Source organism: Trichechus manatus, unplaced genomic scaffold, assembly GCF_000243295.1.
Source record: "Trichechus manatus latirostris isolate Lorelei unplaced genomic scaffold, TriManLat1.0 scaffold00029, whole genome shotgun sequence".
NCBI classification, from domain to species: Eukaryota; Metazoa; Chordata; class Mammalia; order Sirenia; family Trichechidae; genus Trichechus; species Trichechus manatus.
In genome coordinates this window covers 3184593-3208816 of record NW_004443965.1, presented here as the reverse complement: position 1 = coordinate 3208816, position 24224 = coordinate 3184593, and the positions used below count along the sequence as shown (strand labels likewise).

The 24224-nt window shown below is 37.1% G+C and overlaps 1 protein-coding gene across 6 annotated transcripts in view; it reads left to right on the top strand.

Annotated features, from left to right (window-relative positions):
* The window catches only part of TENT2 (terminal nucleotidyltransferase 2), a 60512-nt gene that overhangs the window by 3366 nt on the left and 32922 nt on the right, over positions 1 to 24224 (top strand). Inside the window, exons 3-8 of one of the 6 annotated variants that reach the window (XM_004374466.2) lie at positions 7887 to 8063; positions 8258 to 8347; positions 9945 to 10182; positions 21429 to 21543; positions 21635 to 21726; positions 23058 to 23124. In XM_004374466.2, coding sequence (XP_004374523.1) covers positions 7924 to 8063; positions 8258 to 8347; positions 9945 to 10182; positions 21429 to 21543; positions 21635 to 21726; positions 23058 to 23124 — 742 coding nt within the window. In that variant the 5' untranslated portion in view covers positions 7887 to 7923. Of the gene's footprint in view, positions 1 to 7718; positions 8064 to 8257; positions 8348 to 9944; positions 10183 to 18911; positions 18994 to 21428; positions 21544 to 21634; positions 21727 to 23045; positions 23125 to 24224 lie in introns of those variants that run through there. The other 5 variants (XM_004374465.2, XR_002823741.1, XM_023729473.1 and 2 more) reach the window with 5 other exon arrangements.

Sequence of the window (24224 nt, the reverse complement as noted above, 5' to 3'; positions counted from 1 at the left end):
CCTATGACAATGGTTAACAATCTCACAACACATCAACAATATCCTTACCCAACCTTGGGTTCCCTATCACCAGCTTCCGTGTCCCCTTCTGCCTTCTGGCCCTCGTCACTGGACTCCTGTACCTCGTTAGTCTCATTTGGTTTTACGGGGCTGTCCACTCCCAGGCTGAATGGTGAACCTCGGAGATAACATTAGCACTGAGCTAAAAGGGTGTCTGGGGGCCATACACTCGGGGTTTCTCCAGTCTCCTTTAGGCCGGTAAATCGGGTCTTTTTTTTTGTGAGTTAGAATTATGTTCTACATCCTTCTCCAGCTCTGTCCAGAGCCCTCTGTTGTGATCCTGGTCAGAGGTGGTACTAGCTGTACTGGACTCAGTCTGGTGGAGGCCTTGGTAGCCATGGACAATTAGTCCTTTGGACTAATCTTTTCCTTGTATCTACAGGGTGCATTTTTAATGAAGGAGTCCATGAACTGCTGCTTGGCTCAAAATATTTGTCCATTTCCTCTGAGCAGTGACCATCAGGGAGTACAGATTATCTCTCTCTTCTCTCTCTCTCCCTCTGTCCCTCCTATCCCTCCCATCTATCTTTTGCTCACTATCACTCTCTACCTAATCTATCTATCTAATCAATGTGAAATAAGGGCCTGCTAAAGAAAGTTGACAAATTCTGGTTTTCTGGAGGTAATAACTTTTCTCTCGTCCTAATTAGAGAGTAAGGAGTTGGGATGAGATCTGATGGTGGCCTGGAGATGCTTGTCTGCAATCTTTTACAAACCCTGGACTGGTAAATCTCACTATCTGGCCAGCCTGCAGATTTTAATCTCATAGAATTGAAAAAACAATGAACAAAGTTTGTTTGAGTCATTTGTTTCTTCCCAGATCTTTGTTTTCCCTCTCCTGTTGTCTCCTGCTCCAGTTTTTCTAACCATTCAATCTCAATCCCCAGCTTCTTCAATTCTTTTAGCTGTTTAAGTGGTATTTTCTTCCTTAGTTCTAGGAAAATATGCTTTTATAGCTCATTCTTTTGATTTCTTCTGAAAATGAGGATTTACCACTTTTATTTATATTCTTTTATGTTACATTTTTGTTTAGATATATATGTTTATATAGATATAATTGTAATATATGCATATATAAGACATATAGTATAATGAATGTGTAGTGTATAAAGTAAATAAGGAGTCCTGGTGGCATAGTGGTTAAATGCTTGGCTGCTAACTGAAAGGTCAGTGGTTCAAACCCACCAGTTGATCTGTAGGAGAAAGATGTTGCAGTCTGCTTCTGTAAAGATTACAGCTTGGAAACCCTATGGGGTAGTTCTACTCTGTACTATAGGGTTGCTGTGAGTCGGAGTCGACTCGATGGCAACAAGTTATACAATAAAGTTTATGATAAATGACAATAAGTATATATCGCAATTTTTCTAAGGTAAGTATATTCAATGCTTATGTTATTATAAGAACCAAGTAGGTAACTAGTATGATTATATGTTCTTTTTTGTATGAGCATTTGAGTGTGTTTTGTTTGTAGTTAGTAATTTCTTTCATTTTTAACTTCTGCTGTTCTGTATGCTTATGACTATTTCTATTCTGTTAGCTGAACTCTTTATAGTTAAGTATGCCTGGTAACCTATCAGTTAATTTTTTTTTTCTTGGCTTGCTTCCTCTCAAAACCCTCCATCTTCCTGCTCTAATTTGAGCTGGTTGCTTCCCTTCACCACCATCCTGGGAGTTTTCTTTGTCTGTGTTCTGTGTTAGATTTCCCTTTTTCTAGATCTCAGGTTTCATTTTTATTTTTTGTTACTTTACATTCTAAAAATGTTTTTATTCCTTGCTTTGCTAGTATAGCTGGTTATAGAACAATAGCTTGAAAAGCATTTCCCTCAGAACCTTGAAGACATTAGCCCACTCTCTGGTTCCACTGTTGCTGTTGAGTAATCCAAAGCCATTTTGATATTTAGATCCCTGTTTATAAGATAAGCCATCCTAAATTTTTTTTTAGTTCTTTTTTTTTAATTATGGTAAAATATAATTAACACAACATTTGCCAATTCAACATTTTTTACATGTACAATTCAGTGACACCTATTACATAAATCATGTTGTGCAAACATCACCAGTGTTTCTCTGGAATATTGTATATACTTCTTTTCTCCTCATATTCTGAAATTTCACCATACCATGCCTTCATGTGTATCTTTTTTACTGTGCTTTATAGTCATTGGGCCCTTTCAATCTAGCGATTGGTATCGGTCATGGGTTGAATTGTGTCCCCCCCAAAATATGTGTCAACTAGGCCATGATTCCCAGTATTGTGTGGTGGTCCTCCATTTTGTGATCTGATGTAATTTTCCTATGTATTGTAAATCCTAATCTCTGCTGTGGTTAATGAGGCAAGATTAGGTTATGTTAAAGAGGATTAGGGTGGGATGCAGCACCCTTACCATACTCAGGTCACAGCCCTGAACCCACGTAAGGGGAGATTCCCTAGGGTGTGGCCTGTATCACTTTTTATCTTACAAGAGATAAAACGAGACTGATGTGAGCAGAGAGAGGGACCTCATATCACCAAGAAAGAAGTGCCAGGATCAGAGTGTGCCCTTTGGACCTGGGTCCCTGCACTGAGAATCTGCTAGACCAGGGGAAGATTGATTACGAGGACCTTCCCTCAGAACCAACAGAGAAAGCCTTCCCCTGGAGCTGGTGCCCTGAATTCGGACTTCTAGTCTCCTAAACTGTGAGAGAATAAATTTCTGTTTGTTAAATTCATCCACTTGTGGTATATCTGTTACAGCAGCACTGGATAACTAAGTATCCTTCATTCCTAGACATTTCCTTGTTTTATCTGTTTGGTAATTTCTTTCTCTGTGTTTTCTCTATTTTTTCTGGAACTTCTATTATAATGTGAATGCTGGACCATATATTTTGATTCTCTTACGTTTTCTCTCCTGTGGCCCTGCCTCCTTCCTCTGCCTACCAGTTTTTCCTTTCTGTTCTAAGAGATTTCCTCAATGTTATCGTTTAATGTTCTGTTGCATATTTCTGCTTTCAGTTTTGTAATTTCTAAGAGCTCTTTCTGTTTTTAAAATAGTATACTCTTCTGTTTCTTCCCAGATCTTTTTTTCTTCTTATGATCCCTGGATGTCTGTTTCAGATGTTGTTGTTGTTGTGGTTAGGTGCTATCAGGTCGGTTCCAACTCATAGTGACCCTGTGTCCAACAGAACAAAACATTGCCTGGTCCTGCTCCATGCTCACAATTGTTGCTGGGTTTGAGCCCATTGTTACAGCCACTGTGTCAGTCCATCTCCTTGAGGGTCTTCCTCTTTTTCACTGATGCTATACTTTACCGAGCACAATGTCCTTCTCCAGGGATTGGTCCTTTGTGATAACATGTCCAAAGTATGTGAGATGAAGTCTCGCTATGCTTACTTCTGAGGAGCATTCTGGCTGTACTTCTTCCAAGACAGATTTGTTTGTTCTTTTGGCAGTCCATGGTATATTCAGTTTCCTTCGCTAACACCATAATTCAAAGGCATCAATTCTTCTTTGGTCTTCCTTATTCATTGTCCTGCTTTCACATGCATAGGAAGCAGTTAAAAATAACATGGCTTGGGTCAGGTGCACCTTAGTCCTCAAGGTAACATCTTTGCTTTTGAACACTTTAAAGAGATCTTTTGCAGCAGATTTGCCTAATGCAATGTGTTGTTTGATTTCTTGACTGCTGCTTCTGTGGGTGTTGATTGTGGATCCAAGTAAAATGAAATCCTTGACAACTTTAATATTTTCTGTGTTTATCATGATGTTGCTTATTGGTCCAGTTGTGAGGATTTTTGTTTTTTTTATGTTGAGGTATAATCCATACTGAAGACTGTAGTCTTTGATCTTCATCAGTAAGTGCTTCAAGTCCTCTTGGCTTTCAGCAAACAAGGTTGTGTCATCTGCATATTGCAGGTTGTTAACGAGTCTTCCTCCAATCCTGATGCCCTGTTCTTCATATAGTCCAGCTTCTCGAATCTTGCTCAGCATACAGATTGAATAAGTATGGTGAAAGGATACAACCCTGATGCACACCTTTCCTGACTTTAAATCATGCAGTATCCTCTTTTTCTGTTTGAACGACTGCCTCTTGATCTATGTACAGGTTCCTTATGGGCACAATTAAGTGTTCTGGAATTCCCAGTCTTCTCAGCGTTACCCATAATTTGTTATGATCCACACAGTCGAATGCCTTTGCATGATCAGTAAAACACAGGTAACGTCCTTCTGGTATTTTCTGCTTTCAGCCAAGATCCATTTGATATTAGCAATGATATCCCTTGTTCCATGTCCTCTTCTGAGTCTGGCTTGAAATTCCGACAGTTCCCTGTCGACGTACTGCTGCAACCATTTTTGTTTTCTGCAGAATTTTACTTGCATGTGTTGTAAACGATATTGTTTGATAGTTTCCTCATTCTGTTGGATCACCTTTCTTTGGAATGGGCACAAATAAGTGTAGGGTACTAGAAATCTAACTGGGCTCTGTGTGCATGGGTGGGGCCTGTTAACTAGTAGGCTTTATTATATGTTGGTTAGCCAGCTCCCTTGGCTTTTCCTTTGTAGACCTCCAACTTTTACTGTTATAGGTTATTTTGTTAGTATATTATATAGCTTCTCTGTCAGTTTCTCAGAGAAGAGTTTTCTGATTGCCTGCTTTGGGAAATGATGCCAGGGTAAATATTTGTGTGTGTGTATGTGTGTGTAGGTCTGACCTTCAGCTTTCTGTGAATTAAGCATAGATATTAAGTGGACTGAGGGTCCTATTGTTCAGTTTGTAGACTTTTACACTTGTTTTCCTTTTGGTACCTTACCCTACCCTTCGTAAGTCTGTAGCCTCTCTGGACCAGTCATTGCAAAGATTAGTATCTAGTCTCCTGCCTGGGTTAGGGAAAGGTTCTAGGGTTCTGATTGTTTTGTATATCAGTTTTCTCCAATTACAATGGAATAAACCCTCTTTATAATGGAAGTTCTTTATATAAGTTATTTAGACTTTGAGGGGAATCTTAGAATTTTATAAATAGTTGTTGGCTAATACAAATTCCTTCCCTTGTTTGATCGGATCTTTAAGATCCAAATCCTAGGAATCAGGTTGTCACATAATGACATATACCTTTGAAAAAATTAGATTGAGGATAAATGTAAGAATCTGTAGGATTTTATTAAATGTCTCTCTTGGATGCTTTCTTTTTTATTATCACAGGATGTGGTGATAACTTGATTTTCCAGAAGATTTGCTCATAGTAGGGTAAATTTGTTAGGGAAAATACATTAGAAAATTAGAAACTTGCATGTATTTTACTATCATTTGAATAGTAATATATGGTTAATCTAAATTTAAAATTAACTCATTAATAAGTTTTTTGTTACCTACAGTGGAGTTTAAGAGGCATTTTAAAAGTTTTTAAAGTAACTTTGTAAACAAAATGTGTTGCTTGATGTCTTAATCATCTAGTGCTACTATAACAGAAATATCACAACTGCATGGCTTTAACAAAGAAATTTATTTCCTCAAAGTAAAGTATGCTAAAAGTCCAAATTCAGGGCATCAGCTCCAGGAGAAGGCTTTCTCTCTCTTTTGGCCTTCTCAACAATATTCCCCCAGACTAGGAGCTTCTCCCCGCAGGGACCCTGGGTCCAAATGATGCACTGTGCTCCCGGCACTGCTTTCTTGGTGGTATGAGGTCCCCAGCTCTCTGCGTGCTTCGCTTTCCTATTATCTCTTGTAAGATAAAAGGTGGTGCAGGCCATACCCAGGGAAGCTCTCTTTACAGTGGATCAGGGATGTGACCATAGTAAGGGTGTTACAATCCCATCCTAATCCTCTGTAACATAAAATTACAATCACAGAGTGGAGGACAACCACACAATACTGGGAAACATGGCCCACCCATACACAAATACTTTGGGGGACATAATTCGATCCATGATATTCCACCCTTTGGCCCCCCCAAAATCACATCCTTGCAGCATGTAAAGCATATTCATCCCATCATATCATAGCAAAAGTCTTAACTCCAGGTCCAAAATCCAAAAATTCCTCTTCATCTGTGAAATCTAGAATACAAGTTATCTGTTTCCAAAGGTACAATGGCAGAACAGGCAAAAGCTAGACATTTCCATTATGAATGAGAGAAACTGGAGGGAAAGAAGGGATAACAGGCATCAAGCAGTCAGCAGAACACATTATGTTAGCCCTCAAGGCTTTGGAAATAATTCTCTGTTCTCTGAGAGAGTTTATGCAATGGCCCTGCCCTCCAGACTCTAGATACTGGCCACACTCTCCAGATTCCGAATGGAGGCGCCTCGGCCCTGGGCTTCAACTCTGCCTTCCAGGCCCTCTGGGATGGCAACTCTGCTCCCTCGGCTTTAGGCGCACCATTCTCCTAGTCCATCTGAGTGGGGACTCCACCCTTAGAAACACCAGAGGCCGTGGCTCCACCCTTTGAAACCCAGAGGTAGTGTGACCATACCTTTTGAGACTGAGGAGGCTCGGCTTCTTGTGTTCCCTCCTCTTCAGCTTCTGCTTCCTGGTTTCTTGCTTGGCCTCCCAGCTTTTGGGGCTTCACACCCACATCTGCCCTGCTGGGGCAAGTGTTCCAAAGCTCTGCAGCTCCACCGATAAGTGTCTGGAGGTGCCCCACTCTGCCAGGAAGCCTCCTGCGCGCAGGCACTAAATTCTCTTGCTCTTTGGGTTGGCAAGCCTAGCTCCACTGCTAAGTGCCCGGAGGCATTCCACTCTGCCAGAAGCCGTGGTTGTGGTTCGCCTCCAGCGCTGTCTTGTGCTGGTCTCCTGGTTCAGTTGCTGCTGGTTCTCTGCTGCTGCTGCTCCTCTATCCATTCACAGTTTCAGTACCACTTCCACATTTTAGGTGTTTGTTAGAGCAGCACTCCACTCTTGGTACCAAATTCTGTCTTAGTCATCTAGTGCTGCTCTAACAGAAATACCACAAGTGGATAGCTTTAACAAAGAGAAATTTATTGTCTCACAGGCTACTCGGCTAGAAGTCCAAGTTAGGGTGTCAGCTCCAGTGGAAGGTTTTCTCTTTCTGTCAGCCTTCTTGTCAGTCTTCCCCTGAACTAGAGGCTTCTCTGTGCAGGGACCCTGGGTCCAAAGGACGCACTCTGCTCCTGGCACTCTTACTTGGTGGTGACGTCCCCCCTCCCTGCTTGCTTTCCTTTTATCTCTTGTAAGATAAAAGGTGATACAGGCCACACCCCAGGGAAATACCCTTTACACTGGATTAGGGATGTGACTTGAGCAAGAGTGTTACATCCCACCCTAATCCTCTTCAACATAATCCAGTCTTGCGTTATTAACCACAGACAGAGATTAGGATTTACAACATATAGGAAAATTATATCAATCACAGAATGGAGAACAGCCACACAATACTGGGAATCATGACATATTTTTGGGGGACACAGTTCAATCCATGACACTTGGTAACTACAAGTAGTCCCCGACTTATGACGTATTTGAGTTGTGACAAACTGCATTTATGACCATCTTTTTTCTTTTTTAACATCTTCTTGTTAGTAATATGTACTACATATAAGGTTGCAGCGTGTAATTTGCTGATGTTATTCTTAGATGTTTACTCCCAGATGTTCAATATTATGATTTACTGTTCAAAACACTGCCATATAGCAGGCAATAATGAAAGCTAAAAAAAAAAAAAAAAAAGTATTCAACTTATGTCAGAACCAACTTGACGATGTAATTAACAGAACAGAACCCTGTCGTAAGACAAGGACTACCTGTAATTGTTTTAAATAGCAGATAATAGTTGTCAGAGTTAATGTCTTCAAGCTATAATAATTTAACATTCTCTTTTAAAATTTATTCTAGGTGGAAGAATACATGTTCACTTTTAGTGAACAAGAGCATGTTCCCAAACTCCTCAATTTTGGGTCGCCCTCCCTTCACTCCAAACCATCAACAGCATAATAACTTCTTTACCCTATCACCAACTCTTTATTCACACCAGCAGCTTATAGATGCGCAGTTCAACTTTCAGAATGCAGAGTAAGTATGGTGATGTTTTGGCACATATCATTTGTATATTTCATCATCTATTTGACATAAATCCTTTTTGTATGAAACACTTGAAGGTAGAGATGTTATCATGTCTTGTTTTCTTTTGATCGGAGTAATATTTCATTTTTCTGGAATTGTTTTATTTTTTAGAAAAAATATGTAATCTTTCTTATTTTTGGTAGCTTGTCTAGAGCTGTGTCATTGCAGCAGTTGACATATGGAAATGTCAGTCCAATACAGACCTCAACCTCTCCATTATTCCGAGGAAGGAAGTAAGTATTTCTCTCTTAATTGCTTTAAAAGAAAATTTTGCATTTTTGAGAACTGTATGACAGTGTCTCTTGGATTAAAATATTATTGACACTATGCCCTAAATTTTGCCTTTCTAGGACCTATGCAGGCAGGCCAGCCATAGAATTTTAAAATTTTTATCTATTTTTTTAATTTTGAGGATTCTTTTGTTGATTTGTTCTTGCCATTATTATAATTTTTAGGTGGAATGAAGCTACATTTCTTCAGAAATCTACTTTTTACTTGAGATATTAAAGTAAATCTTGGGCTTCTTTATAGTAAAGTTTACTGATTTTACCTAAATCTTATACCAGTAATCTTCATTGTAACAAATCTTATAGTGAAAATCTATACATGCCATGAAGCTTTCTATATTTTAGTCAGGAGCCAGTTGATTTTAACCTATCTGATTAAAAGAAATTTCTGTATTATAAAATAATTATAATGGACTTTACAGATGATTATTAAAATAAGATTTGGCAATATTTGCAAGATATTGCTGTTACTTTAAAACTTATATAAATAGTCCATAATTTTTATGTGTAATTAAAAATAGCACTAGCTGAGTATTATTGAACATATAGTAGGCATTGTTGTAAGGACTTTACAAGTATTGATTTGTTTTACCACACCTTAGGAGGTAAGTACTGTTATCCCTCTTCTGTTGAGGAGAAAACTGAAGCACACAGAGGTTATGTAATTAGTTATTCTGCTAGAAGTGGCATAGCTGGGATTTGAATCTAGACAGTTTACATCTAGATCCCATGCTTATAAGCACTGCAGGTTCTTCAGAGTTGTCTTGTAGAAAGCTATATAGGGATTTTGAAAGTACTGATTTAATTCCGATTTAAAAAAAAATTATCTTGATAGCCAATTTGTGAATCGTGTGGAAAAGAAGTTCCGTTAAATTCATAGCTATATATATTTTTTAAAATTAAAATTGGCATTCCTGGTAAATGATACTCAGCATGTTGTGTACTGTCGAGTCAATTGTGACTCACAGTGACCCCATGTAACAGAGTATAACTGTGCTGTAGGGTTTTTTAACGCTCTCATCTTTACAGGAGTAGATTGCCAGGTCTTTCTCCTGTGGAGCCACTCGAACCTCCAACCTTTTGATTAAAAGTAATCTCAGTTCAGTCTTTCCTACTTATGAACCAGAACATAAGTGGATTCAAAGACCTCTTTTTTTTTTTTTAAATATATTGCACTCTGCTCACCTATTCTTATTCTTTTTATGTTAGAGTTTGGATCTTTTTGCTTTTAGTGATTCTATAAATAGAAACTTTCCTACAAAGTTTTCACTGCTGAGATGAATTGCAGGAGATTAACCCCGTATGTATGTAGTTTGTTTTTTCTATATGCATTATTACTGCTCATTTTTCATAAGGTATTGAGATTTCTTATGCTGAAAAGAACTGTAATTATTTAAAATCTATACAGAGCTAATAATGTGACATTGCTAAAAGATCATAATGTTGCCATTATCTGTTATGATATTTACATATTTTTAATTGTTTTCTTTTTGAAACCAGAAAATTCCATCTTTAATCATTAAGGTATATTGCTTGTTTTCAGGAGATTAAGCGATGAAAAAAACCTTCCTTTTGACGGTAAACGACAACGTTTCCATTCACCCCACCAAGAGCCAACTGTAGTTAACCAGATAGTGCCTTTATCAGGTGAAAGAAGATACTCAGTGCCGCCATTGTTTCACGCACACTATGTACCAGATATAGTCAGATGTGTTCCACCTTTTCAAGAAATATCATTTTTAGAACCTAGAGAAATCACACTGCCAGAGGCCAAAGATAAGGTAATAATAATGTAGCCTTTAATTTTATCTTTTGGAAAATTCAATAAATAATGTATTGGAAGTATCAGAAATATCTAATATTTTAGATATTAAGTGGGACATGCCTTTTTTTTCATTGTTTAAAGTGCTATTCAACACAGTTTTCTCTCGAAATATTACTTTGATTTTTGTTAGCTATTCTTTTACGGAAGTGCAGCTATCAGGAAATCAGATTTTCCCTGATTCACAAAAAACTGGGATTAGAGTGCCAGATAAGTTTTCAGATGGTTATTGTAATAAAGTGTTAAAAAAAATATTTTTCTTTATCCTGAGGTTTTTGAACATCAAAAAATAGAGAATCCAGGAGTCACTGAGGAAGTAATATATTCAAAGTGTTATAGTCAAGAAAGATTTATCAGAAATATTATTTGTAAACAATATTTTAAAAATGTGAAATGAAACTAATTAATTATTTTTGGAAAATGACTTTGTCAACATTGAGGAACAATATGTTATTTAACACCCAATATTAGAAGCATATTCTCCCTCTCCATTATTAGTGAAACATAAAGAAAAAATATCCTAGGTAATTGAGAAGTGTTTATAATGTAATTGTCTACATTCTCCTGGATTGTCTATGGCTTACACTTGCTGTTTTTGCATTTTCAAGGCTTCCCTACTCTTGGGAAATACGACATTTGTAGGCTAAGGAGAAGGAGCCTGAAGGGAGTGTGGTGATTTTATTATTATATTTTTTTCCTCATCTTTGGGTTTCCAGCAGCCAGCATAAGTCTGGAACATATAAGTGTACAGAAAATGTTGGGTCAAAAAAGCAACACCTGCTTCATTCCTTAGTTGTGTGGCTTTTTATTCTTCTATGTATGCTTGCCTCACTTACCGACATGATTAGGTTCCAAAGACCAGGTTGTTATGCGAAATCAGTGTTATGTGAAAATGAAGGATGACTGCATCATTACATAACTGCCAAACCACTGAGAACCACGGCCCAACCAAAGCGACACATAACCGTTAACTATCAAAGCCGGTGTTACTCTTGCCTTTCACCTCGGTGTTCATTACTGCCAGACATACTTTGTTAATGTGCAAAATAGTTGGATAGTAGATTTTTTACTGTTGTAATAAACGCAGAATTTCAGATAACGAGACAGTCGATAAGCGAGGGAGTGTAATTTTTTTTAATTGATGTATAATTATAGTATAAAACTCATCCTTTAAAGTGTACAATTAGTGGTGGTTAGTAAATTCACAAAATTGAACAACTATCACTACTATTCTAATTCCAAAACATTATCATCACCCCCAAAAGAGCTTGTACTTAGTAGTAGTCACTCACCATCTCTTCCCCCCTCACTCTACTTGGCAACCAATAATCTATTGTCTGTCTATGGATTTGCCTATTCTGGACATTACATATAAATATTATCGTATAATATGTGGCCTTTTGTGTCAGACTTCTTTCACTTAGCATAATGATTTTAAGGTTTGTTCATGCAGCATGTATCAGTACTTCATTCCTTTATGTGGCTGAATAATATTTCGTTGTATGGATATGTTACATTTTGTTTAAGAATACGTCAGTCGATATTTGGGTTGTTTCAACTTTTTGGTATCATGAATAATGCTGCTATGAATATCCACGTACAAGTTTTTGTATGGACGTACGTTTCCATGTCTCTTAGGTATATGCCTAGGAATAGAATTGCTAGCTCATCTGGTAACTGTATGTTTACGTTTTTGAGGAACTTTTTTCCAAAGAGGCTGCACCATTTTATATTCCCACCAGCATTGTATGAGAGTTCCAGTTTCTCCACATTGTTGCTAACACATTATTGTCTGTCTTTTTGATTATAGCCATCTTAGTAGGAGTGAAGTGGTATCTCATTGTGGTTTTGATTTACATTTCGCTGATTGCTAATGATGTTGCACATCTTTTCATATGCTTAGTGCCCATTTGTATTTCTTCTTTGGAGATACTTATTCATATTCTTTGCCCTTTTAAAAATTGGGTTATCTTTTTAATTGTTGAGTTGTAAAAGTTGACTGTATGTTTTGAATACTAGACTCATAGATGATTTGCAGATTTCTCTTATTCTGTGAGTTGTCTTCACTTTCTTGAGGGTGTCCTTTGAAGCACAAAAGCTTTTAATTTTGATAAAGTCCAATTTATCTATTTTTCTTTGTTTGCTTGTGATTTATGTATCATAGCTAAGAAACTATTGCCTAATCTAAGGTCATGAAGATCAATGCTTGTGTGTTCTAGGAGTTTTATAGTTTTAGCTCTTACATTTATGTGTTTGATTCATTTTGAGTTAATTTTTATATATGGTGTGAAGTAAAGTTCCAACTTTATACTTTCGCCATTCTTTTTGATCTTATTGTCCTGGCATCATTTGCTGAAAAGACTATTTCTTCTTCCTCTTGTCATCTTTTTATTACCTAGAGGTGGGAAAAACATTCAGACAAAACCAGTGGGAGGGAGATTTTAAAAAAAAGTAAAATGTGAAAAGGCTAACCTGGGATGTTTTGGTACCATTTTCTTTTTTCTCCTATTTCTTTGTCTTTTCTTTGCTTTCTCATTTCAGAGAAATTCTTGTAGTGCTATAATGCAAAAGTACATGGTATAAATCAGATCTGACCAATTCTTTGGGTGAATATATAATAACCTTTTACTATATGTAGGTTTTTAATATATGTGTATGTGTAGGCCTTTTTAAATAGAATTTATAAGTGGAAATTGACTTGTTGGCAGTTGATTGGGTTTTTTGGTATTATGTATAGATATTGAAAGCTCTCTGTTTTTGCATGTGTTTATATGTTTGTAATAGTAAACTATTATAACTGTTACTTCTGCATATGGAGTAGGCATATATTGAGTCTCAGTAAATAATTCGCTTTCCAAACCAACCCAGACCCTTTGCCATCAAGTCAATTCTGACTCATAGCGACCCTATAGGACAGAGTAGAACTGCTGCATAGGGTTTCCAAGACTGTAATCTTTATGGAAGCAGACTGCCACATCTTTCTCCTGTGGAGCGGGCTGATGGGTTCAAATTGCTGACCTTTTGGTTAGCAGCCAAGCACTTAACCACTGTGCCACCCAACCCAAAAGCTAAACCCATTGCTGCTGAGTCGATTCTGACTCATAGCAACCCTATAGGACAGAGTAGAACTGCCCATATAGGGTTTCCAAGGAGCGGCTGGTGGATTTGAACTGCTGACCTTTGGTTAGCGTCTGATCGCTTAACCAGTGTGCCACCAGGGCTCCTAAGTAATTCACATTAGTCAGTATAAATCACCTGGCAAAGCATGGTCAGTTATTGATTACTTTTCCTTTGCTTAGTAGCATAGAAAAAAAGATTCTCCTAAATCTTTTGTGCCATTTATCTCAGAGGAATAAAGATAGAATTTGTAGTCAGAGTAATTTCTCTGAGTGCTGCTCTCCACCTGCCTTGTGATAAAAGAAAGAAAGCTGTTACTTCTGTGTTCATTCATAGGGGAACACTTTTTAAGAAAACTAACACTTGCTGATACCTCTCTTCTCTTCTAGGCATTTTATACATGTCACTTAGTATTTTTAGCAGTCCCATGGTACAAGTTTTACTGAGGTTCATAAAGCTAAATAACTTGCTCAAGGTTAACAGCTAGTAAGTGGCACAACCAATATTTGACCCATGTCTCTAATAATGCAAAGAGAAGGAAGTTCAGATGCTTAAAATCAAGGGTAGGGAGATGATTTTCTTAGAACTGACTTTAATATCAGGTAATCTGTGACAATAGTGAAAGCTGATATTTGGTGAGTGTCTCTTTTTGCTGGGAATGTACTCAAAAGTTTATATGGTTTACCTCGTTACCTCTGCTAGAATGTAAAATGAAGGGAGGGTTCAGTGTAAGATAAAAGAGGAGCAGTTGTTAGGGCTTTTTGCACAGTAGAATGCCATTTAAGGTTTTTAAGCAGAGAAATAGCACAATCAGGTTTGTAATTTTAGGAAGATAGTTCTTGCAAGAACTATAGTGGAAGAAGATAGTGGAATTTGGTTTGGAATGAGGAAGACCTGGAGGAGGGTGATCACCTTGGAAGACTGTTAAAAATTCACCCAGATGAGAGGTGCAGAAGCTTTCACTTTTAGCAAATGGTAGTGGAAAAGATGTGAAGGACAGTACATAAGGAAAACTGATAGAATGTGTGGAATGATTAGCTATGGGGGGCATCAGTGACTCCAGTGATCTGATTCTGGGCTACACACAGATAACCTGTTGCTGTCAAGTCCATTCTGACTTGTAGCAACCCTATAGGACAGAGTAGAACTACCCCATAGAGTTTCCAAGGGGCGGCTGGTGGATTTGAACTGCCAGCCTTTTGGTTAGCAGCCATAGCTCTTAGCCACTGTGCCATCAGGGCTAAGAGATAAATGACCTATATTTTGTGTGTATAAGTTAATTGAGGAACTAGTCAAGAAACAGAGACATTTGGAACTGTGGGAAAATTTGCTTTAACATTTATGTTCTTGAGAAACCTCAAGGTCTCCCTATAAGCATATAGAGCTTCATGAGAAAATACGGTTGGAACAGACTACTCAAAACCTAAACAATTTTGTAATCAGAACACTCTAGGAATAATAATTGATACCTTGCAAGATAACTTGGACAGAACAGGCAGGCAGCTTAGCATGAGTGGATGCTGCTGGAGAGGATATTAGAAATACACAAAATAGAATGGACATGCTGGCCTGTGGTGGGCACTGAGACAAGGCAGTTAAAAGTGGAGCTCTGAGTTAGTGAGGCTCCTGTTAAGGTAGACACAGAACGAAATGCAGCAGCAGAGAGCTGTGCAAGGCTTGGAGTGTGCTTTTTTGAGAGGAAATCCTGGATGCAGATGCTTATTTTTAGTTGTCTTAGATGTATAAGGACTCCTGCCTGTGTAGCCAAGCTGAAGGCTTTTTTTCTTTCTTATAAAGGTTATGATTCCCAAAATTTCAGCTCCACATACAAATAAACACAACCTCTACATTGACACCATTCCTTTATTTACCAGTTGTGCATAAGGTAATTGGTATTATAGAAACATTTGTTGTAGCTTAACTGTGTATATTTGGAGTTCAGAAGCAAGGTCAGGGTTAGAGATATGAATCCTGAAGTCACCTGCTATAAAAGTGACAATTGAAACTCCTGGAGTAGATTACAGTTTGTGTTTATTTAGCACTCAGCAAATATTTGTGAATGTTTACTTTATGCTAGGCATGGGAGATACAATGGTATGCTAGATGTACATGGTCTCTTTACTATGGAACATACAGTAGAGTAAGAGGGAGAGCCATTAAAAAATAGTCATGCAAATCACAATTTTATTTAAGTATTTATAGGTGCTAGAAGGAAAATTATAGAGTGCTGAGAGGATGTATTTAGGGGCTCTTGGAAGGCCTAGAGGAGGTAATGTTTGAGCTGAGATATGAAGGATGAGTAGGAGTTAACAATTTAAGAGTGGTGGGGGTGGGGAGAATGCTTTGAGAGCAGGGAGAGCATGTATGAAGGCCCTAATGTGGAAAGGAGCATAGGGTGTGCAAAGAACTAAAAGGAGGTCAAGGTAACTAGAGCTTGATGAATGAGAGGAGAGTGACCGAAGGTGTGGTTGGAGAAATAGGGAGAGGGAGAGATCAGGCAGGGCTTTGTAAGCCATTTTGTTCTTCAGCCTAAGCACAGTAGTAAACTGTTGAGAGTTTGTTTTAAGCAGGGAAGGGAGATGAGTTAAAAACATTATTCTTAATGCACTGTGGAGAGCAGATTGAAGTTGAACAAGTGTGGAAGGGAAGTCATTGTAGTAGTCTAGGTACTACATGAAAGGTAATGGTGCTTTGAACTAGGAAGTGATGGTAGTAAGATGGAGAGAAATTGATGGATTTGAGCTATATTTGGGAGGTGGACTTGATAGGATTTCATGATGGATTAGATTAGAGTTTCTCAGTCTTGGCACAGTTGAAACTTTGGGCCAGATGCCAGATAATTCTTTGGTGTGGAGGGACTGTCCTGTGCTTCCTGTGCATTCTGTGCATCCGTGCCTTCTGCCTAGTAGATGCCATAGCCCCTAGTTACGACAACCAAAAATGTCTGTAAACATTGTCAAGTGTTCCAGGGTTGAGGTGGGGCAAAATTAGCTTCAGTTGAGAACCCCTTAATCAGATCAAGGAGAAGGTATTGAGGATTACTCTGAAGTTTCTGGCTTTCACAGCTGGATGCAGGGTGGAATCATTCACTGAGATAGAACAAAATAGAAGAGGAGCAGGTTGTGTGTATGTGTGTGTGTGTGCATGTGTGTATGTGTATGTGTTTAAATAGGGATGGGAGGATAAGCAGGGGCCTCATGTTCTGTTGACATGTTGCCTTTCAGGTGCTTTTGAAATATCAAACTGGATATTTTGGCTGACAGTTGAATAGATAGACCTGGAATTTAGAGTAAAGATATTTACTAGAAATGTATATTTGATAATCATCAGCATGTAGATGGTACTTTAAGCCAAGAGTATGGATATGATTGTTCCAGGAGAGGAGAGAGCCTGGATCCAAGACTGACTGAAATATATTGAGAGAATGGGAAGCACTGAGTACAGACAGTTATTTGGGAGAGTGTAAATGTGAAAGGGAGGAGCTAAAGGTAGGAAGTTGGGATACAAGAGGTTTTTGTTTTTTTTTTGCTTGGTAAAGTACAGGATCAGTGAAAAAGAGGAAGACCCTCAACGAGATGGATTGACACAGTGGCTGCAACCATGGGCTCAAGCACAACAATGATTGTGAGGATGGTACAGAACCGGGCAGTGTTTTGATCTGTTGTACATAGGCTCACTATGAGTCGGAACTGACTTGATGGCACCTAACAACAACATCAACATGGGAGAAACTTCAACATGTGTAAATGTTTATGGGAAGGAGTCAGTAGAGAAGGAGGAGATTGACCATTCAAGAGAGAAAGAATCAGTATTAATAAGGCTCCATAGAAAGTGGTAAGGAGAATGGAGTGGGTCTTGAGTATAGGTAGGGTGACTGGCCTTAGGTAAGAGAAAAGCTTTTTGGACCTGGAGTGTAGGAGGAGAGGATAGGAGTGTTGGTACAAGAGAGTTTCAGATATGGTAGGGAGAAGTTAATAAGAGTTCTAATACTTAAATGGCTTCTTTCTGTTTTCTCTCTGAATTAGTAAGCAAGGTGGTCATCTATTGAGTGGAGAGGATGAAGTGGGGTATCAGTGATTTGAGAATAGTAGAGAAAGTTTGAAATAGCATTTACTGAGTGTTTTACTTTACTCTAACTTTTAGTTAAATATATGGTTTTCTAAACAAAAAAGAGACTATAGAGGAATCAGTTATCCTTGCAGAGCTCCTGAGTTTCATCTATTGTAACTATTCTTCGGAAATTCTGGTTAGTTGAAAATACTATATGAATTGATTTCATTGATTTTCATTTTTGAGTTGAGGTGCAATTAGGCTGAGATTTTCTTTATCCTAAGTATAAAAAAATACAGGTAGTCCGCAACTTATTACGTATTCGAGTTATGATGAATTGCACTTAATGACTGTCTTTTTTTTTGTACATCCTATTGTTAGTAATATGTACTACATGCAGTGTTGCAGCACGTAATTTGCTGATGTTATTCTCAGATGTTCACTTGCAGATGTTCAATGTTATGATTTATTGTTCAAAACACTGCTGTATAGCAGGCTATAAAACCAAAAAAAAAAAAAAAAAGGTATTCGACTTAAGTCAGAACTGACTTACAACGGAGTTGTCGGAGTGGAACCCTGTCATAAGTTGAGGACTACTTGTAGATGATTGTGAGTGAATTATTCAGAATTTCTTGTGTAATGTTTAGTTTGGAAAAGGAACAAATATTATGGAGCCTTTTGGCACCCTTGGAGGAAGAATTTGGAGACTTGGAGACTTACATCTCAAGTCTCTTAAGGTCTTAAGACTTAGAGACTTAGATCCCTAACAACAACCAAAAAAAAAAAACAAAACCTTTACTGTCGAGTTGATTGCAACTCATAGTGACCCTATAGGACAGAGTAGAACTGCCCCATAGGGTTTCCAAGAAGCGGCTGGTGGATTCGAACTGTTGACCTTTTGGTTAGCAGCTGAGCTCTTAACCACCGGACTACCAGAGCTCCCTAAGGGGCTCTGTAAAATAAGATAACGCAGTGTTTTTCAGACTGTAGATCACAAGTGTTGTGAAAGTTGGAAAGTACGTTATGACCTGTAGTTTTAAAGGAAAAATGTAGTGGATCACTTGTAGTAAGTATTGTTTTGGGTAACTTTTTCCCATGTGCGTGTGTGTGTAGAAGGGGAGAGAGAGAGGGGACACTGGGTCATAATATAGAATATATCTTTTTAATTTATGTGTCCTGTGAAAAAAGTTTGAAAGCCACTGAGATGTAAATTTATGTAGAACACCTAGACCAGGACTTAGCACAAAGGGACCCTCAAGTGAAAACTTGTTTTTTTTTCCCTTCCTTCTTTTATTAGGCAATTCTTTCTTGGCTGAGTTCACATATTGGTATACTACTAAAAACAACCAGACTTAAAGGAAAAAGAATCAGTAATTCAAAATGTCTTCTCAATCTACAAATTTATAAATTAAGATGACTCTACATGGTGTCCATATACAAAAACAGTAATAATTTAATGGGCTAACAAGGAGTAGGTTGTTGTTTTGAATATAACATTTTCCTGATTCTGTTTTATTTTAGAATTGGTTAATTTGAAGAGAAAGGGAATTCAGCATTGAGAATGAATTTAAACATTATTACCCATCTACTTTTATTTTACTCAGTAAGTTTATACCAGCTCTTTCCACAGTTACTTGTCTAACAAAGACTATGAAAATGAGAGAGCCTGAGGCATTGCCGGTTCTTATTGGAATGATTATGAGCTAATGATCCATTTTCGGGACCATATTTAATTTTATTTCTCCATCTTAAAAACGCATTGCTAATTTGTGTTTGTAGTTTGTAGATAGCACTTATATTTAGACAAAAACTTAATATTTTCTTATACTGTAAAATATGATCAGGTCTTGGTATTCCCAGCTAAAAGGTTTCTTGAGTCTTTTATACAGGGACCCAGCTAACAGGGACAGATGCATTTACCTGTGGATTGTAGCCTGTGAAGCCTTCCCAGTTTTGGTTGCTTTTCCACACAGTGTTGGATGTCTCAATTTGTGGAGAGTTAGCACCTGTAGGCAATTTGATTTCTGGGTGTTCAGGCTCTAGGGCTGTCCAAAATCTCTTCCTCTTACACTGTTTCTGATAGTATGGGGTCTTGCTGCTATTGATATTTGGCCCCACTTCCTCATATATTGGGGTTCCTGGGGATACCCAGTCATTTAATTGTGTTGTGTTGTTGGCTGTAGTTTGGTTTGGTTTGATTTATTTGCTCTTGTTTTATTCTCCTCGTTGCACTGTTTTTTGTTTGTTTTGTTTTTTGGAGGAGGGATCCAGTGATATTAAAAAATGATGTCTCTTTTATCGACAAGTTGTCCAAAACACTTCTGCCTTCTTAAAATGAGTATTCTAAACATGATAAAAGAAAACTTTTTAAACAATGGGTGAGACTTGTGCCTGATCATGGACTACGGAGAATGACTAGAGAGGAAGAAGTTGAAAATACAGGAGAGAAACTAAAAAACTATTGGAAGTATCTCCCTTGAGATGACCAGAAGGCTTGGATACAAAAGTGTGGGTAGAGGGATTAACTTAGAACAGAGGAAAAGGTCAGCTTTTCTGACAGGAAATGTTATGTTAGTTTAACATGATATGTTAGTTTGTAGGCCTGCTCTCAGGAAACTGGGAGTGTCACATTTGATATCCTCAATTTTCTTAGTAAACTTTAATATGAAGTTACCTGCTAGAAAAAGTAGATAAGTGTAGTGGGCTTGAGGAAAGTAGTAAAGATTTTGGAATGGTGATGGTGAAAAATGGAAGCAATATCTAACCAGAGACGTAGAACTAATTGCTGAACGATGCTAAGGGCTGACCTTAGACTATAAGTTTGAGAGCCTCCAATATTCTGATATTTTTCTTTTTTCAGTAGCAACTCAGATGCAAGGCCAGAGAAGGTGGTTGTTTGGATATGGTTGTTAGTGGTTTGTTAGGATTTTTCAGGGTAGGTATTAGAATATGATGAGGGAATCATGTTCCTAAGCATGATAAAAGAGAATTGATCAAGGGATGTGTTGTGGAATATAGACTGATAAGGAAGGAAATCACTCTGGGTTCTGATGGACTGAGAGAAAAGGGAGGATTCAAGGGTATCCAGGTTTTTGTGGTTCTGGAGCAGATATGAGGGAGTAAGAAAGTGAGAATTGGACTAATAGGAGAGATTGAAGCCAAATTAAAAAAAAAAAAAACCTGTTGCTGTCGAGTTGATTCCAACTCATAGCGACCCTGTAGGACAGAGTAATACTGCCCCATAAGGTTTCCAAGGACTGGCTGGTGGATTAGAATCGCTGACTTTTTGGTTAGTGACCGAACCACTGCATCACTAGTGCTCCATTGGAGTACAAGAAGGCCAGAAATGGCAGGAGTATGCTGGTGTGCTATGTATCCTGTTACAGATAAGGAAATCACCCATGGTGATAGCAAGAGTTGGATTGGAAGAGAAAGTGTGAATCAGATCGGTAGATAAAAAAGCAGATCAGTAGATAGCAACAAGAAGACAGAGTTCAGAGGGTTATTTGCATGAGTGTAGAAGACCAAGTTTGTTTTTTTTTTTTCCTTTTTTTAAAGTCTTTTATATTTGGTATTTATGGTCTTAATACCAGGGGTTGGGCAAACATTCTGTAAAGGGCTAGGTAGTAAATATTTCAGACTCTGCCACTCATATATGGTTTCTGTCCCGCATATTCATGTTTGCTTGTTTTTATAACCCTTTAAAAAATATAAAAAACATTCTTAGTGCACAGGCCATACAAAAACAATGACTGAGGGGCTGTAGTTTGCTGACCCATAGATTATACTCATTATGAATTATTTTTGACTGTACTTTTCTGTTACAAGTAATATTTTACCTTGTGAAATTTATATGTAGTTTTTCGGGCCATTCCTCATCTGTACTTGAGTAATGGTAGTTCTGTATTGCAAAGTATTGAGGAGGTAATATATATTTATTTTCTAAATACTGTCAGTAGTATTGATTTACACTTCTCAGTGTGATAATTATTTTTGAAAAGTCACAAAATGTTTACGTTTTTTTGTGGTGGGTTCAAGTTGAGTCAGCAGATACTGGAGTTATTTGAAGCATGCCAGCAGCAAGTAAGTGACTTAAAGAAGAAAGAACTCTGTCGGACACTGCTGCAAAGAGAAATTCAGCTGTTATTTCCACGTATGTTTCTTTATTATTTATGTTCTTCATGTTTATGTAGTCCCATTTTTAATTTTAAATATCCCTTTATAATTTTCGTCTGTTTCTCTAGAAAGCAGACTTTTTTTGGTTGGATCCTCTTTGAATGGATTTGGTACCCGGAGCAGTGATGGTGATTTATGCCTGGTTGTTAAAGAGGAACCAGTAAGTAATGAAACATTTATTCCAAGTGTGTTTCTCATGTTAAGTCATTTAAGAAATATATAAAAGTCATTGAGGAAAAGAACTGTTTATAGTAATTCAAGCAAAGCCAGGAAATGCTTTGGTTTAAGGCATATGTATAATGAGCATAACAACTCTAGCATTTTTTTAGTTCTTAGTTGTTAAGGTGAGATGGCTTCAGCATGTGTTTTTTTTAAAGAGTTTTGCCTTTGTGTTGAAATGTCACTGGGTTGCAGCAAAAAAAAAAAAAGCAAGGAAAACAGTATTATCTTCTTGATATATTTCCTGTCTATTCTCTGTGATTCTGTGTTTAATCTTTATTTTTTTCACTTGAAAATGCTTTGGGGTTTGTGTTTATTATTACGGGATACCAAAAGATAACTTTCACTGAAATTATAATAAGACTATTATAATTCATTACACTTAAAATATTCTGCTATTTTGTTGATATTTTGGCATTGTTTCTTCTTTTTAAGATAATCTTATGTATCTTTAATACGACAAGAATTTGTTTATTAAACTCACCTGAAGCAATCTTTTTAAGATCCTGAGGCCTCTTCTGAATTAACAAAGATTAAATTAAGTGGTGTGCAGTATAATTTTAGTATGCCTTATTATGTTCTAACTCTTTAAAAATACAAAGAAGGTACTTAATAGTAATGTATATTTTTTACTATTATTATTCCATGAACAGAAATGGTTTCTAGTTAGTATAAATCAAAAAGAGATTTACTCCAGAAAAGAAGCTGTTATTTTTCTAGGCTTTAGAGTCCTTTAAAGAAGTAAAATAACCTTAGAGAATACAAGAGTTTTAGTTAAAACTTGCTGGCATGGAATTAGACTACTTGCAGGCACAGCCAGCTAATCCTGCAGTCTTATTCACATGACTGAATCTTGTTGTCATAGCTTATACTCAAGCTGAGACTCACGTTATAGACATGGACTTTATCTTTAAGCAGTTCACAATCTAGATGAGGAAATAAGATATGTTACAGAATGTTCAAATTCTATTTATTTTTGTTGGAGAGGATTGTTTTTTGTACATTTATACTGAAGAATAAATGACATATATGGCTGTTTCAGTATTTCTTTAAAGATTGTGCTTTAAGTTTAAAATCAGTACTTGATTAAGAAATATTGATTTGAAAGACGTTAAGGTTGACTATAATGTAATTCAGTGTATACTGAAAAAATAACTCAAAACAAAAGTACGTCTTTTATTTTTTTATTGAGATACTTAAGAAAGTGAAACACTAAGTTTAGAATAATAATGAAAAAACACTTTATTTTTAACTTTTCAGTGTTTTTTTCAGGTAAATCAGAAGACTGAAGCACGGCATATACTCACCCTAGTCCATAAACACTTCTGTACTAGACTTTGTAAGTCTGACATTCCTCAAGCTTATATGTCATCTGACATAACTATTTAAAATGTCTCTCACTTTATTTTCTGGTAAGAATTGTTTATTTTCTGGTCAGGGTAGGTATAATGTGGAGCCTTTTTTCCAAATGGATTCGTTTGAATTTTTTGTTAAAAGAAAGAGTGACTATTCAACAAATCTTTATTGAGCTTACTTGCAAGATAGCTCACTGAATGCACTGGGGGATTCAAAGATATTTAAGCCTCAGTTCTTTTTCTCAAAAAGTTATAGATTATTAGGGAGAGTAGGACATGAATACAAATAGCTATAATGCAGAGTATCTGTGAAAAGCCAAAAGAGTGATCCAAATACAGCCCTATACATGTTCATGTGAGGGAGAGAGAATTTCTTCTCTTTTGTAATGACATGCATCTTTTCTTGCTTTAAAAATATCATCACTGAATATGAAGTCCAGATGTATTATTGCAATAGAATGCAAAATGGTTGACTAGGTCATTTTATTGTAAGATTTTATTATTTGAATAAACTGATTCTAAGCAGATTTTAATCCACGTGTTAAGCCATCTCAAATAATTAATTATATTCTTCCACAGATTGTTTTAGACAGTTTAAGTTGCACAAACTATATGATGTTGGAAAGACAGTTTGCTCGTTTATTTAGCAGATAGTTATTATGTGCCAGGCTTTGAAGTGGGAAATGAATTACTGCCCTTGAACAGCTTAAACCTATTGTGGGAAAGAAATAAGTCAAGTGATTATAGTGCAGTGGGCTTCAGTTTTTTTTCTTTTTTTAATATTTTATTGTACTTCAGGTGAAGGCTTGTAGAACAAATACTTTCTCATGAAACAGTAGTACACATGTGGTTTTATGACATTGATTAACAACCCCACAACATATTAACCCTCTAAATTCTCAACCTTTTTTTTTTTTGGTGAAAATTCACATAGCCAAAGATACACCGTTTCAAAAATTTCTACATACGCTGTTCAGTGACATTGACTACGCTCTTCCAATTGTGCTGCTATTCTCACTTAAGATGAAGGCTTACAGAACAAAATAGTTTCTCATTTAACAGTTACTACAAATGTTGCCCTATG